At 42.2% G+C, this 16,753-nt stretch overlaps 1 protein-coding gene and 1 long non-coding RNA gene across 5 annotated transcripts in view; one reads left to right on the top strand and one right to left on the bottom strand.

Moving 5' to 3' along the window:
- Positions 1–3,964: 3,964 nt before the first annotated feature.
- On the bottom strand, positions 3,965–4,514 carry LOC147024246 (uncharacterized). The gene is made up of 3 exons (XR_015058952.1): positions 4,379–4,514; positions 4,138–4,276; positions 3,965–4,052 (listed from the first exon to the last, which is right to left on the bottom strand). It is a non-coding gene; the product is annotated as an uncharacterized LOC147024246 (long non-coding RNA).
- A 3,739-nt stretch (positions 4,515–8,253) lies between these two features.
- LOC147024245 (uncharacterized) overlaps positions 8,254–16,753 on the top strand; it is a 50,944-nt gene continuing 42,444 nt past the window's right edge. For 2 of the 4 annotated variants that reach the window (XM_085883994.1, XM_085883995.1), the window contains exon 1: positions 8,261–8,405. Coding sequence is in view for 1 of the 4 variants with exons in the window: in XM_085883992.1 (XP_085740118.1) it covers positions 10,028–10,064 (37 nt within the window). In the remaining 3 variants the exon portion in view is untranslated. Of the gene's footprint in view, positions 8,406–9,951; positions 10,065–16,753 lie in introns of all 4 variants that reach the window. The other 2 variants (XM_085883992.1, XM_085883993.1) reach the window with 2 other exon arrangements.

Here is a 16,753-nt window from a genome sequence, read left to right as displayed (position 1 = left end):
TTGTCCTGCTAAAATGTGACTCTCGGACCCAGTTTCAGATTCATGGTTGACTCAAGCAGATTTTCATCAAGGATTCTTCTGTAGTTTGCACCGTCCATTGTCCCTTCTATCCTGACAAGCTTGCCAGTCCCTGCTGATTAAAAGCAGCTCCATAACATGATGCTGCCACCACCATGCTTGACAGTAGGGATGGTGTTGACTGAGTGATGTGCAGTGTTCGGCTTTTACCAGACGTAACGCTTTGAATTTACACCGAAAATGTTCAATTTTTGTCTCGTCTGACCACAAAACCTTTCTCCACATGCCTGCGATATCATTAAGATACTTTATTGCAAACTCCATCAGAGATTTTAGATGCATCAGTTTCAGTAATGGCTTCTTTCTTGCCACCTGTCCATAGAAGCCAGCTTTGTGAAGGGAACAGGACATAGAACAGCTCAGTGTTGATTGATGAACACTGAGCTCAACCTCAGACATAGAGCCTTGCAGATCTTTCAAAGTCATTGTTGGATTTACAGTGACATCCCAAACCAGTGTCCTGCATGCCCAGCTGCTGAGTTTGGATGGACGACCTGACCTGGGTAGAGTCTGAATGGTATGATACCTCTTCCACTTCTTAATGATAGATTCCACTATACTCAAAGGGATATTGGGTGTCTGAATTCTTCTTTTAACCCTCTCGTGAATGATGATTCTCTCGTTGGTTGCTATCTCCATTTGGAGGTTTCAGGAGGTGGGAGGTGGTTCTTCCAGAACTCAAAATCTCCACCACCTATTTTTGGTAAAGGATCATGATTCCTGAACCAAACTGTGAAGTTTCGTTCTCATAGTCTCATTCCAAGGGCTCTTTTCAAAATCTTCACTGAACCTCTGTCGGCCTCCACTTGTAGCTCATTTGTAGTGATATTCCCCAGAATGATTTTAAAAGACTCAGTAAGGGTTTTCTTTATCATTTCTGTAGCTCCAACTATCACAAGTACAATTTCATCTTTCTTCAACTACCAAGTCCTCTTGACCTCATTTTTCAGATCCTGGTATTTGGTCATTTTCCTGATTTCTGTAGCAGTTAATCCAAAGTCATTGGGAACTGAAACCTCAATAAACAATACTGATTTTTCCTTTTTGTTTTTGAGCACCATGTCCGGATGCAATGCTTTGTTTGTAATGTTCACACTTGATGGGATCGTCTCGTCATACGTGAGCATTAGATGTTCATTTTCAAGGATCGGACTTGGTTTGTGTTTCCATGATTTTTCTGGGACCGGGATGTTGAAATGTTTACAGATGTGCGAGTGGATTACTCTACAGACGATGTCTTGTCTTTCTGTGTACAGCTGTTCTGACATGAGATTTTTTACATCCCGAAAGGAGGTGACTGGTACTTTTTGTTTCTACCCCACAAAACCTGCATTTGTCCGATTGGCTCAATCCCACCTATTTTCTTAAAGGTACATTGAACTAAGGTCCATTTTATTGGTGTCGTGTCCTTGATCTTGGGCAATGAAGATGACTTGTTCTCCATCCCAACCAATTTGACCTCTCCTTCGCCATTCCAGTGAGCCTTCCTTGCCGAACCCTATACTGTCAAGCTATTTTTAAAATATTCCTCTTCGTTTGTCATTTTCCTATTTGTCAGAGTATATCTGCTGATATATTTTTTTTGTAGTTTTCCTGGGTTTTTTTCCTTGCTACCATTGGGGTTGTGTTTGTTCCTGTTTCGTTTTCTTGTGTAGTATCTGTAATTTGCATCTATCTTGGGAGATTTGTTTCTCAATGGATTACGGATCCCTTTTCTGGTTTGTTATTTTCTTGCTCGTGTACAAATCTCATCCGACAGTGTGTTGAGCTCTTCATATTCTCCGCTAGTCCTACACACGATGTTCTGTGCACTTGGTTAAGCTCAATCAGACCACCTCCTTCTCGTCTCGGTAAGTACAACGTCGGTATGCATTGGTTTTTATGGAATATCTTGTGAATAGTTAGAAGTTTCCTTGTTTTGGTGTCAAGATTGTTGATCTCCAATTGTGGTCAGTTTATAATTACACAGCAATATTAGAATTCCGGTACTTCAAGTTGGTTTATAGCTTTGGTTTTGTTTCTTGGAGAGAGGGATGACTTCAGAATTAGTCATATTATGTGCAGGTATTCTTGGCTGATTATTTTACACACTTTTGTGTGTTGTATCTGGGGCCTTCTTCTATTCCAAGGTATTTGTAGGATGCTTCATTTTCTAGTTCCTGTATTCAATTTTTCCTGCCACTTAAGGTAGTATCAGAGTTGTGTTCCAGAGCATTTCCAGAGCAGAGAAATTCACCTTGACATTGCTTTCTCAATCAGTGTGATTATTTGGGGATCAATGTTGTACACTTGCATGCATTTTATAATCCATGATTGTGGGACACTGTCAAAGGCTATTTTGTAATCTATCCAGGCTGTGGATAAGTTGGTTTTTCGAAGCTTGTAGTTTTCGAGTATGGTTTTGTTTAACAATAAATGATCTATTGTTCCATAGCATCCTCTCTTACATCCTTTCTGCTCTGCCTCTAAAGCTCCTTGTTGAGCGAGGTGGTCATAAATTGCATCGGTGATTATACCTGTTAAAAGTTTGAATATTGGTGGTAGGCAACTTATTGGTCTATATTTGTTGGGTAGATGGGTTTCTTCAGATTTTGGGATTAAAAGTGTTGCCTTCTGTGAACCATTCATCCATTGGCTCTTCCCCTTGAAAGAGTTTGTTAAATGCTCGAGAGTAGTGAGGGTGGAGAGCATGTTGCTGCTTTTACCAGAAGTTTGGAATCCCGTCCAGGCCTGGGCATTTGAAGTTTGGCGCTTTTGCGAGATGTTTTCTAATTTTCTCTTCATCAATTGTCTTTAGGTGCATTTCCTATTGATGTTGCTTTTTATTTTCCAAGTGTCGTATTCAATCTGCTTCCTTATTGTTTTTGTTTTTTTCAAATATACCTTTCCAAAATTTTTCTAGGTTCTCTTTTTTTAGGGGGAGGTGTCACATTTTGTTTCTGTTTCCCCAGCTCTTGGTTGAACTTTTTGGGGTTGTTTTCAAACTGTTGATTTCGATTTCTTCTCTTATTATTGGCCTCATCATCGTTTTATATTTTCCCTGCTATCTGTTGTAGTTGGAGCTTATTATGGGCAGCTGATGGGTCTAGTCCATTGTTTTATATGTTGTATTTCTTTTTTATTTGTCTGATTCTTTTCATGAGCTTTGGACTTCTGTTTCCCTTCTTAAATTGTTCTGTTTGTACTGTTTCCACCCTCAGTCAGTCTCTCTGATTCTCAAGTCTGTTTCCATGGTGGTGTTTTGTTTCTGGTCAGGTTATCAGATCTATCTTTTCATGTCATCGTTTGCCTGTTATTTTCTCTTGGACACACAGTGTTGCTGTGAAACACACATTGTTAATTTCTCTTAGATTAGGTGATTTTGGGAGCATTTTAGTGACTACTTGGTTTCTCTGTTTGTGAATACTTTTGCAGGCCACTGTATGTGTGTCTTCTACTCACACGCTCTGTACACTTCAAATTAGGTACTCATCAGTGTGAACCTTTACTCATGTATTACACTTCATTTTGCTGCAGTTTCTGCGATATTTTTAAAGGTTAAATCAGTCTTATCTGATTGCATGCTTATTTTGACATGGTGGAAGAATGTAATTGAAACTTATTCTGACGTCTCCTTCTTGGGTGCAGAGAAAGGCAGCTTGATGAGAAAAGACGGCTTGATACGCTTCACACACAATGTGCACAGGTTTGGTGCACCACACTCTATGGATACAAAATGGCTTCTAATTGCAAATTGTTGCAACTCTTCGTATACACGGACTTCACTGTCTACCACAAGCTGACCATCACCGGGCAGTTCACATGGTGGGACTCATTTAGTCCCACTCGCTACAAGATCATCACCCATATTAACACCCTTGTGAATAGAGCCTTGGCCATCCGCTCACCTTGCAAGCCGTCTTCAAACAACTCTGAATTCATCCCGAATTTTGGAAAAAAAGTGTATTTTTGTTTAGTAGCTCTGAAAAGATTTTCTGTGAAAGGAAGGAATATTACTACTTAATCTTCTTACCACAGAGTTGTTTGTATAGCATTATATTTTAAAAGATGGAAATTCACCTTGACATTGTCGATCTCTGAGTGCACTTTATTGAGTTGGAAATGCACACTCGCATCGCACCCATTGCATTTCCATTCAAATCCATAACCATTCCACAATGGCGGGTCATCCGTGTCAGAGTTTGAGTTTTCAAGCAGGCTGTGATGAAAAAGAAAAAAGAATTATTCATATCATGTGAAATAATTAATTAAGCTATGAGATACCTTCGAGTATTAATAAGTAAGTTCCTACATGTCTTACCTATCAGCTGGCAGTTCTTCAAATGGCAACATCACAGCAGATATGATGAGTCCATAAGGCTTTGTCCTGAGAGGAGGGAGGGGCCGTCACTCTCACCCGGAAGAACTCCGTCGCCCAACAATTGGCACTTTGGACTTTTCCAGAAGAATAATGCACAGGAGGAGGAGGAAGGTGGCAGGTGATGTTGGAAAACGAAAGAAACCTTGTTTTTGACTATCGGCAAATGTGGCATTGGGTACACGCACATTAGGAGTCATTTTACTTTTTTACTTGTAGTTTATTAAAGTGCCTTGATTTCTCATAACTTTCATCACCATTGAGAATGCTGATAAATAATATGTTGGGGTTTGGTTCTTGGGCTAAATATCTTTGATGAGTGGAGATAAAATGATTCACCTCCCTCGGCGTTCTGCTCTGAATTACTCCCTGGAACAAATATTTTTAAATTGCAGTAAACTATTTTTCCATTTTTTTTTCTTGATATCCATTAAATCTTTTTAAACCTTTCAGTCTGTGGGCTTTATTTACACTTGGCTTGGTTTTTCATTTTTTCGATGAAACTATTTTGATATCATCCACATTCGCGATGTTTCCCATTTAAATACCAAGGTTGTGATTTTCTCCACTCTTTGGCTTTGTTTTTGCTTGGTGCTATACTCTTCCAGAGTTTTGAGGTCATTAATGAGCAATTTCACTTAAAATGAATTTTAAATGGATAAGATATCTGAAATATCGGAGGTGAGAAGTGAGGATGTGTAGGGAAGGGGTCTCTGTTGAGACATCATGAACACTATTGGGGTATAAAGAGGTAAGAGTAAAAGAGTGGGGTGGGAGGGGGAAAATAGCTTGACAGGGGGTCCTAGAACAAACATTTATCCCCTACTTACAAAATTTGGATTGCAACATGCTGGTTATGCCATGATAGTAGATCACTCACCGTAATGTATTTATGAGCCAGTATATCATTATGGCCCCATTCATGGCATTGGCAAATGCACATATATACAATAATAAAACCCTTGAGCCATTAAACTGTGGTCCTCTCAGTAGTGTTGCTTGTATGTGGAAATGTTGCATGACACTCAGGGTAATCCTTCTTTCAATGTTAATTTTCATTAGCACTACTATTTATTTAATGGCCAAAATTAATCCCACCAATATTATTTATTGCACTGTGTGGTTTAATCAAACTAACACTGCTGTCTGGGTGTAGTGATAGGCAGGCAGAGCACTAACTTCATCATTAAGCACACCATCTAAAAAAAAAATAGAGGCCTAATGGTCCTGTCGCTCACCTGGCTGGTTGCAAAGTGGAGTGACGGATGAATAAGGGTAAAAATAAGAGCTGGATTGAGAATGCACATTTTGTGTCAGGTAGGATTGACAAGATATTCACAGTAGTGCAACTCTCTGCTGTCTAGGAGCCTTAGTTTTTGAGATATTGCCCACTTCCAGTATGATGTCACTTCCTGTTATGTCAAAATTAGCCCTGTTAAGGTGCAACTTCAAGGTGTCTATAATTCATATTTTTTGAGATATTGCTCACTTTATGTATTATGACGTCACTGGTGGTCATATTTGATTTAGGATCAGCTTCTTTTAAGCAAACATTCCCATAGGTTGTCGATTATATATTTTAAGTTTTGCATTGATCAGTTAAGTGCTTTCAGAGAAGATGAATTTTAAAGGCTTTTCTTTGTTACACTATGGCTGTCAGATCACATGACCAATGACATCATCGTTAACAAATTATATCTCCCACGTGTAGTCGATCACATATGTAAAGTTTCACATAGATCAGTTAAGTGGTTTCAGAGATTGGGTTTTTTAAAGGTTTTATTATGATCCAATATGGCTGCCAAACCACGTGACTGATGACGTCATTGTGAACAGATAATGGTTCCCATGGGAAAGTCGATCACAAATTTAATGTTTCGCTTTGATTAGTCAAGCTGTTTCAGAGAAGAGGATTTTAAAAGGTCTTCTTATGATCCAATGTGGCTGCCATACCACATGACTGATGATGTCATTGTTAAGAAACTATATTCACCTTGGGTAGTTGATCACAAATTTAAAGTTTCGCATTGATTGATTAAGTGTTTTCAGAGAAGAAGATTGTCAAACGTTTTCCTATAATCCAAAATGGCAGCCAAACTAGATCAAAATTCAAGTACTTTTGAGACCTTTAAACCTTACGATAACATACTTATAGGTGGAGGGGGAGGATGCAATGAACAAACTTGAATGCCACCCTACCAATGATCATTTTTGGCAAGTTTGATCACAAACAATCCCATCAGCAATTTTGGAGAAGTTGCAAGTGTTTACAGATGGACGGATGAACTGACATACAGACGATGTGCCATCCCATAAGCTCAACTGAACTACAATATGTTCCGGGTGGTGGTGGTCATATGGCAGCTTAGCTGCCGGGTTGCTATCATTTCTTGAAGCGCGACTGTGTCGCTGATGCAGTGCCCCTCTACTAGTACACACACTGGAACTGGTACTCATTTCGCCGACCTCGGAAGGATGACAGACTGGGTCAACCCCCTGGTGTATTAATTCAGCGGCCGACGGGGCTTGAACTCAGGGCCCAAGGATCCCAAGCCGCCACCCTAACCACTGAGCCAACAGCAGGCTTATATGTTCGAGGTGAGCTCATGAAGGCACCAACAACTAGTATAGGTGCCAACAAGGCAAGGCTCAAGCCCCATGTTTCAACCACAGGATTGGTCTTCAGGCATTGTCCGTCAGGCATTATGTATACTTCCAATGCAGAGGGATCCACTGGTTGCAATATATGCAGATTCTGAGACCTCACATTGTCTTTCATCATTGCATTGTGAATGACTTTGGGTGTGAACATCTTTGTGTGTGTGTGTGTTTTTTTTTAATCTAACTTTATTTAGTAACTTTTAATAATACTTTAAAGAAGCGGTCATCACCAAAAATATGAAAAATATAATCGCTCATCTTTATTCACGTAAACTATGCTGTACTACCTGATGATGTGATGTGTTACATCATCCTGCACCAACGTGCACCATGTCGTGCCCTTCCGTGCTACATTATGCTGTACCTTAATGCATTTCTACATTCATGATAATGCATAATTACCTCCATTGTATTTACCTATGTTAGGATACTATACTACGCTGTATGTACTACAGTATGTGTGGTGTGCTGCACTCGGCTGGACACTGTATTCGGTTGTATATTTACACACACGACGTTGCAATTTTCTGCAATGTCCTGAGATATGTTGTGTTATCTCGTATGCTATACTTCGTTAAAAATAAAAATAAACCAACAGGCTTTGTTGTTTTGCAATCTCACACACTCAGGTGCACACTCACATATACCTGCACATGTTAATGTGTGTAACTATGTGTGCATGAAAGTTGCTGCTGTTGGCTGCTATCTCGACAAGTGGGTGGGTTTCAGGAGATGGAACAGAGACCTACCAGGTCTCAAAGTACCCACGTGTGTGTGTGTGTGTGTGTGTGTGTGTGTGTGTGTGTGTGTGTGTGTGTGTGTGTGTGTGTGTGTGTGTGTGTGTGTGTGTGTGTGTGTGTGTGTGTTTTGGATGTGTTTCTGTTGAGAGCTTGATGTTCATAGAAGTACTGCAATTAATGGGTCAGAACTCAAACCCAGGGAGCAGTGTTCAGCTGACAATGTTGCCATGTGGATGAAATGAAATACGAGTCCATAAAAATATTGCAATTTGAGAACAATAATGAGTGTTGCTGTCTGGCTGTAAGGAGGTGAGTGAGAAGGCACATCAAGAGGCGTGACAGAATAAGGGAAATGTTTGCACAACACAAGCTCCAAACTTTTGACACTCCCCCTCAGCCCCCCTCCCTTCCCTTTACTCCCGCCCCTTTCTTGTGTGCCTGATCTCCACACTTCTTTCGCAAGACTTTGCGAGGGAAGACAGAAACAGAAACTGGAGCGACATAAAGACAAAAAAAGATTCTGAGGCAGACACAATCAAACTTCGTTAGGAGACATCTGTATTCCAAGGGTAAGTTATTAATGTTTGTGTGAATTGAGAGTGGGCTCGACTTTTTCCCCGAAACATTATCAATCGTAGGTGATTTATTTACCTCTTCACAAAAGTATCAATCCCAAACATCGATCTTAACTGGTACAGCATTTTCTGTTTGCTTTTGCTCCCAGGATATGATGAACATCTTTATCACCGTCGGGAAACTGCATTGCGTGTATTTTCAGTGTGCCCGTTTTGCTGACTTTCTGTAAATAATTGTCCGATTGTGAGATACATATACACCTATATTTATACACATACAGGCTAAACACACATATATATATATATATATATATATATATATATATATATATATATATATATATATATATATATATATATATATATACATATATATATATACATATACATATATATATATATATATACATATATATATATATATATACATATACATATATATATATATATACATATACATATATATATACATATACATATACATATATATATATACATATACATATACATATACATATATATATATATACACTGTACATACATTTCTTGGCTGTCCATATATATATATATATATATATATATATATATATATATATATATATATATATATATATATATATATATATATATATATATATAGTTACACTGTACATACATTTCTTGGCTGTCCATATATATATATATATACATGCACATATTGAGGTGAAACATATACAGATATAGGTTATACATATATTGGCGATATATATATATATATATATATATATATATATATATATATATATATTTATAGATCATTAAATAAGTTCTTAATTAAGGAGAACTTAATTAATTATCTTCATGGAACTTCCAACCGATAAAAATAATGGTGATGCCTCTTGGTTGTGATTGGTGGGGCAGAATACAATGAATGTGTCCATGTAGCAGTTGGCACTTGTTGGTCCCAGATTGTGCAGCAAAAGCAGTATGTGACTCCATCTGGTGTCCTCACCCATCAGGGTTAGGGTGTACTTCATTAGCATAACTATATATATATATATATACACACACACACACACACACACACACACACACACACACACACACACACACACACACACACACACACACACACACACACACACACACACACACACACACACACACATACACACACACACATATTAACTGCAGGTGGTGGACAAAAAATCTGAAACATCTGGGTAAATGAGGAGCACCAAGCATCAGCTTCCACACAGGTGTGATCCATGTGTTAATGAAGCAAACAGCATCCCAGCATGTTTAGGGTCATGCATAAAAATGCTGCATAGGCCTGGTTGCTTATAATTATGGCAAGCTTGGCTGGAAGAGTTGACCACCCACCCCCAAAATCCCTAACCACAGAGCATGTATGGTTGCCCAATAATGATTGGTGAGCATGACATTGATGTTATCCACGTGTCATGGCCTTCTCAGTCAACAGATCCAGATATGAACCCAATCGAGCATTTATGGTATTTTATGGAACAACGCCTTTGACAGCGTTTTCCACCTCCAACAGGTGTGAGTTGATTGACTTTTTCATGGAAGAATAGTGCCGCATCCCAACTGCAGATTCCCAGACGCTGGTGGACTCTATGCCATGGCACATACAGGCCATACTGGCAGCACATGGTGACCCAACACCCTATTAAGTGACTTTACATTGTTGTTTCAATTTTTTTGTTCACTGCCTGAATGTAGCTGTATGCTGTATCCTTACTAGAATTCACGAACCAGTGTTTGTTACTTTGTGAAAAAAAATTTTTGCCAAGTATGTTGGTCTGTAGCATTTGTCTGTCTGTCTGTCTGTTTGTTTGTCACGCGATTTTTGGCCACAGTTTTCAAGCAATCGTTTTGAATTTTTTTGTGTGTGTAGATGACCAACCAAGGACTGCAACGCTAAATTTTGGTGAAGATCCAAATACATATCCAGATCTGAGAATTTTTTAAAGTGATTCTTCACCATTGAGAGATGGGGCAAGAAACGATATATAGCATGATATCTCAAAAGGTTATGGATGGATTTGCTTGAAACTTTGTGGTCAGGTTGAGTGTGTGAAAATGATTAATTGATTCGATTTTGGTGAAGATCTGAATCTGGATCTGGATTCGAGAATTTTTAAGGTGATTCTTCACCATTGAGAGATGGGGCCAAAATATATGTATAACATGTTATCTCTAAAAGTTGTGGATGACTTGTGACAAAACGAGGTGGAAGAGTTGGTTAGATGACAAGAACAAGCCAATTAAATTTTGGTTAAGGTCCGGAATCAGATCCAACCTATCAGTGGCACACAAAATGTAAACTATTCAGCCTGGCAGAGGTATGTTCTCCACGGAGTGTCATTCCGTTTCGGCAAGTTGTCACTCTATGAGTGATTTTTCATTTGTGTGTGTGTTTGTTTGTCAAGTTATTCGTCCTACAGTTCTGGGCCAATTACATCCAAACTTGTTTCAAAGGATCAGCATGATCTCAGTTTGTGTGGAGGGGTGTTTTTATCTTTGCTGGTGGTCTTGGGGCAGGGAGGTGGGGGGACACAAATTCTCTATGTAAATGTATATTATGTAGTGTCGCTCCAGGTGGGTATAACAAGTATTCCAAGTCTCCACCATTTACAGTACCGTATTCCTGTCCCAACGTTTTCTAGTCTGCCTGGTGTTGGCTTAATGGTTAGTGTGGTCAGCTTTGGATCCTAAGGTCCTGAGTTAAAATCCTGCTTGGCTGTTGAATTAATACCAGGTGGAGTTAACCAAGACTGTCATCCTTCGGAGTTTGGCAAAATGAGTACCAGCTTGCTGGGATGATTGAGCCATTTGAGTGTCCTGTGTTGTAGTGGTGAACTGTCCAGGATTGTGCCCAATATCCCAGGAGACTGCTTCGGCAGCACTGATGCGATGTACAGAGTATGGTCCCAATGGATGGATGGTTTTCCATTGCAGTAAGGTGTTTTGAATTATAAGCAGTGGGCATATTTTTGCTTCACACACGTAATCCGGGTTATTTTAAATAAAATTTCGGGAGCCATTGAAGTAGCTATCAGTTGCCTATACACCGCCCAAATAAAGGTATGTGTCTGAAGAATGTGGTGCATGCTTGGAACGACATCATCCAAAGGGTGGGTACTCTGCGAGTATACATAATGAGTGGTCGAAAGGCCAAAAGGTTATAAAAGGAGATATTCACAATAGTCCAAGACATACTAATGTTTTATTTCTCAATATATAAGTCCACATAAGTAGGGATGTAAAAAATTAATTCTTCTTCTTCTTCTTTCGGCTGCTCCCGTTAGGGGTCGCCACAGCGGATCATCCGTATGATCCGCATAGTGATTTGGCACATGTTTTACGCCGGATGCCCTTCCTGACGCAACCCTGGTCGCCTCTTACGACACAGGGATATGGTACACCTATTTTAACCGGGGTATACACCAGCCCAGTACACTGGTACTCATTTCGCCGACCTCGGAAGGATGACAGGCTTAGTTAACCCCCTGGTGTATTAATTCAGTGGCCCAACGGGGCTTGAACTCAGGACCTTTTGGATCCCAAGCCGCAGCCCTAACCACTACGCCAACACCAGGCTCGGATGTATAAAAAAAAAAAATAAAAAAAAAAAATCAATTATATATCCCAATATATTCTCCTACTCTTCCCTTCATTAGGGGTGAGGTCCAATGGTACCAATCTTCTGCCCTGCTTTGATGACAATGCACCGCCACTTTCCTCTGTCCCCAGCCAACTCTCTCTACTTTCAAAACACCCCCACCTTATTGATATCCCTCCTCACAGAATCCTTTCATCTCAAACACAGTCTACCTCTTTTCCTCCTTCCTTGATCTCTCAACCTATCCACTCTCTTTGCCCTTCTTTCTTCCTCTATCCGGACCAAATGTCCAGCCTACTTCAGCCAGATTTTTTACCAATCTTCTTGTCGAGTTCAATGACACACTAATCTCCACACTTGCATACTTGGACAACAATATATATATATATATATATATATATATATATATATATATATATATATATATATATATATATATATATATATATATATATATATATATATATATATATACATGAAAAAGTGTTGCCATGTCTTGGATAACTGTGAGCATCTTTGTTGGAAAACTTTTCGAACATCCCGAAACCCACTCCGTACGAGTACCTCCTGTGCTGCTGCCATTCATAGGGCAGCTCACCGGATGACGGAATTGGGGCAAAGTCTTTGGGTCCCCCATTTCTTGATAAGAGGAAAAGCACAGGGTAAACTTCCTGGGTCAGATTGCGGCGGTGTGTGGTGGTGTGGTGCTGAGGTGTTGTCCACCAGATGGCGGTATCCTTGGGTTAAACTGAGGCGGTCCCTTCGGGTGGGTGCCTGGAATGTCATATTCCGAAGAGAGGATGATCACCTGTCTCTGTGATCATCTGAGCTCAAGCGTTTGGACATCGGTATTGCAGCACTCTCTGAGGTTCGGAGACCGGATAGTGGTGAGATCATGGCAGGTGGTTACACCAACTATTGTTCTGGTCACTCTGATGGTTACCATTCCCAATGAGTTGCTGTAGCTGTGTCCAATAAGCTGACTCCAATGATAATTGAGGTAACACCGGTCAACGAGCGGATGATCAGACGAAGGATTCGTCACTCCTTGGTGATCTCACCACGAAGGACACATTCTATGCAACGCTCGAGTCTGTGGGGTCTGAGTCTGTTGATCAGTGACCCAGGTGAGATACACTTCTCGTCTTAGGGCATTTAAATGCATCAACTGGCACTGATAGGGATGGTTATGAGACATGTGTTGGTCACCATGGGTCTGGAACTGTGAACCAGAATAGCACCAAGTTCCTTGACTTTGCAAAAGGTCATGGACTTAGGGTGGCTGGTCCATGGTTTCAGTGCCCACAGGCACATCGCTGGACTTGGTGTTCCAATGCGTGTGGTGTGGCAAAAGAGATTGACCAAGTGCTCCATGATGGTTGCTGGAGGATGATCCAGAACTGCAGGGTCTATTCAGTGCTCAGTACCTCAATACCTACCACAGGCTTGTTGTAGCAACTCTGAAGGTCAGGTCAGGTCAGGTCAGGTATGGGAGCATGCGCCAGAGCAGTGCATCGCTGCATCCACTTTCCGCCGGTACTCCAAGGGCCTCCGTCTGGCCATCCCCCAGGCAGATGCCTGGCCCATCCCCATCTCCTTCAGATGCCGATCAACCTGCTGCAGCTAAGACGCACGTGGTCGGCCCATTGGCCTCCTCCACTCAGGAGAATCCCTCGCTGAGAGAATCTGGTAAGCAGGATCAGCGTCAGGAAAACGAGCCACATGCCCATACAACCGCAGCTGACGCTTACGGACTATGCAGGTAACAAATCTCATTTGAGTCTCTCCAAGCAACCGCTCGTTGGACACAAAGTCCGACCAGCGATAGCCAAGGATTCTCCAAAGTGACCTGGTTCCAAAGGAATTAAGTCTCCGTCTCAGATCCTTGGTCAGACTCCAAGTCTCGCATCCATAGAGCAAGACTGGAAGCACCAAGGACCTGAAGACTCGGACTTCCGTCCTTCCGCAAAGGTACAGCAGTGCCACACCCCCATTATCCAGTGAATCCATGACTCCCCAGGCCCGACCCAGACGTCAATTGACCTCTGACTCACAGTCAGCAGAGACATGAATATCACTGCCAAGGTAAGTGAATCTCTCCACGACCTCAACATGCTCACCACAAACAGGCACACAGAGTTGCTCACCACAAACAGGCACAGACAACTCTGAAGTTGCGGCTTAAATCAGGGAGAATGGTACCATCCCAGCCGAGGCTGGATGTTGGTAAGCTCAAGGATGAGAGGGTAGCTGAGGAGTTTGCAAACAGGCTGAGTGGAGATTTGGGAGGTCTCGGGGCTTTGGGAAATCCTGAAGAGTTGTGGAGTGCCTTCAAGACCACCACCCCTGATGTTGGCGGTGGATGTCTTGGAACTTACCGTATGGAAAAGAAGAATTTTTCTCTCAAGGCACACTGTGTACCATTGATCAGTCGTAGGGCCAGGCTTTATGGCAGAGCTGAGCTGTTGAGAGAGTTGAGGCGTAAAACTGTGCGTGCGCTGAGGGAGGACAAGGAGGCGTATCTGCGAGGAATCTGTGAGGGGGTCGAGCACCACTTGTGGTCAAATGATTCTTGTCCTGCTTGCAGAAGAATTCACACATTGCGTTCCTCCAAGCCCATCCCTTGGTGTACTGCAGTAAGGGTGGTGGGCTCTTGACAGAGGAATCCGAAATGAAGACCCGCTTGGCCGCTTACTTTGAGCGGCTGTACCAGGGTGACCCATCAACTGCTGAGATGGATGTCAGCAATGTTACCATCCCTATTCCTGAGATGGATGCCAGGACTGAAACAACTACCGAGGGGTGACGCTGCTCTCAGTGCCAGGCAAGGATGTTACCATCCAATTGACTGTGAGCCAACTTTGTTTGTGGAAACACAGGCTGCGTTGAACCGGTTGAAATGGGGTGAAGCTCCAGGGATCTGTGGCATCCATGCTGAACTTCTCAAGGCTGGTGGAAATGCTGTATTCGTGTCGTTGCATGCAGTTTTATGCTCTGCCTGGAACACAGGCATTATCCCAACTGACTGGAAGAGGGGCCTTGTTGTCCCTCTCTGGAAAGGGAAGGGTGATCGCCAAGACTGCAACAACAACCGAGGGGTGACGCTGCTCTCAGTGCTGGGCAAGGTCTTTGCTCAGATAATTCTTGATAGGGTTCACCACCATCTCCTTGATCACCAGCGCCCAGAACAGTCAGGCTTTACCCCAAAGAGGTCAAGGATTGATCATATCCTTGCTCTTCCAGTCCTCACCAAAAGCAGATGAGAGTTTCAGCAGGGGCTGCTTGCAGCCTTTGTTGATCTCTACAAAGCATTCGATTCAGTGAATCGGGATGCCCTCTGGAGGATTCTTGGTCTTCATGGGGTGCAACCAAAATTGATCAATTTGATGCCTGAACTACACTTTGATATTGAGAGTCCTGTGAGATGTGGTGATACCATCTCTGACGTATTTCCAGTTGTTACTGTGGTACGTCAGGGGTGTACTGGCCCCCACACTTTTCAGCACTTGTATGGACTGGATTCTGGGGAGGACGTCGGAGAGATCAAGCTGAGGTGCATCATCAGGGAATGTCACGATCTCTGACCTTGATTTCACAGACGATGCAGTCATCTTTGTGGAGACTGGATATCCTTTTGGGGGCCCTTGAGGTGCTGAATGAAGAGTCGGAGCCACTGGGATTACGGGTTTCAAGGGTCAAAACTAAGATCCAGGCTTTAAATGACATCTTGGATTATGCTATCTTGTCAATACCCGTTTGTGGTGAGGATATTGTGGTCATGGAGGGATTCACTTGCTTTGGCAGTGACATTCACGTCTCCGCTGGCTGTGAGCCAGAGTTCAATAGGCGTCTGGGTTGGGCCTGTGGGAGTCATGTATTCACTGGATCATGGGGTGCAGCACTGTAGGTACCTGTGCAGGACGATGAAAGTCCGAGTCTTCAGGTCCTTATTGCTTCCAGTCTTGCTCTACGGATGTGAGACTTGGACTCTGACCAGGGATCTGAGACGGAGACGTAATTCCTTTGGTACCAGGTCTCTTCGTACAATCCTTTGCTATCGCTTGTCAGACTTTGTCTGCAACGAGCAGTTGCTGAGAGAAACGCAAATGAGATTTGTTTCCTGCATAGTCCGTGAGCGTCAGCTGCGGCTGTACGGACATGTGGCTCATTTTCCTGACGCTGATTCTGCTCACCAGATTCTCTCAGCGAGGGAGCCTCGTGAGTGGACAAGGCCAATGACCACGTGCCTCATGGTTGCAGCAGATTGATCAGCATCTCAAGGAGATGGGGATGGACCAGGCATCAGCCTGGGGGATAGCCAGATGCCCCTGGAGTAACGCGCTGCTGTGGCGCATGCTCCCATACCTGAACTGACCTGACCTTACATGTATGTGTGTGATGTACCACACTCTGTTGCAGAGTTAGTTTATTGTTTATTGTTTGGAAAATGTTTATTGGCAAAGGTTATATTCGGTGGTTTGCCATTGCCTTCGCAGCAGTAGTTAAGGCAGGAATTTGGAATTTGGCCACGGTGCTGGCAATAACTTGCCTGTTCTTCGCGAAGGACAGAATGGGATCTTTAACATCCACCAAGTAATGCCATCAGATGGATGTCCAGTTTAATGTGTATCCGAGAGATGGTACACACGGATGAATCAACGTGCCGATGCAACACCGGGATGACAGTACATATCTGGGTCGGAATTAAAACGCAGGT

Source organism: Eptatretus burgeri, chromosome 6 (assembly GCF_056783735.1).
Source record: "Eptatretus burgeri isolate ZD-2024b chromosome 6, Ebu_testis_v1, whole genome shotgun sequence".
Lineage (NCBI taxonomy): Eukaryota > Metazoa > Chordata > Myxini > Myxiniformes > Myxinidae > Eptatretus > Eptatretus burgeri.
Note: the sequence above shows the minus strand (reverse complement) of the source record. Positions and strands in the feature narration are given on the sequence as shown.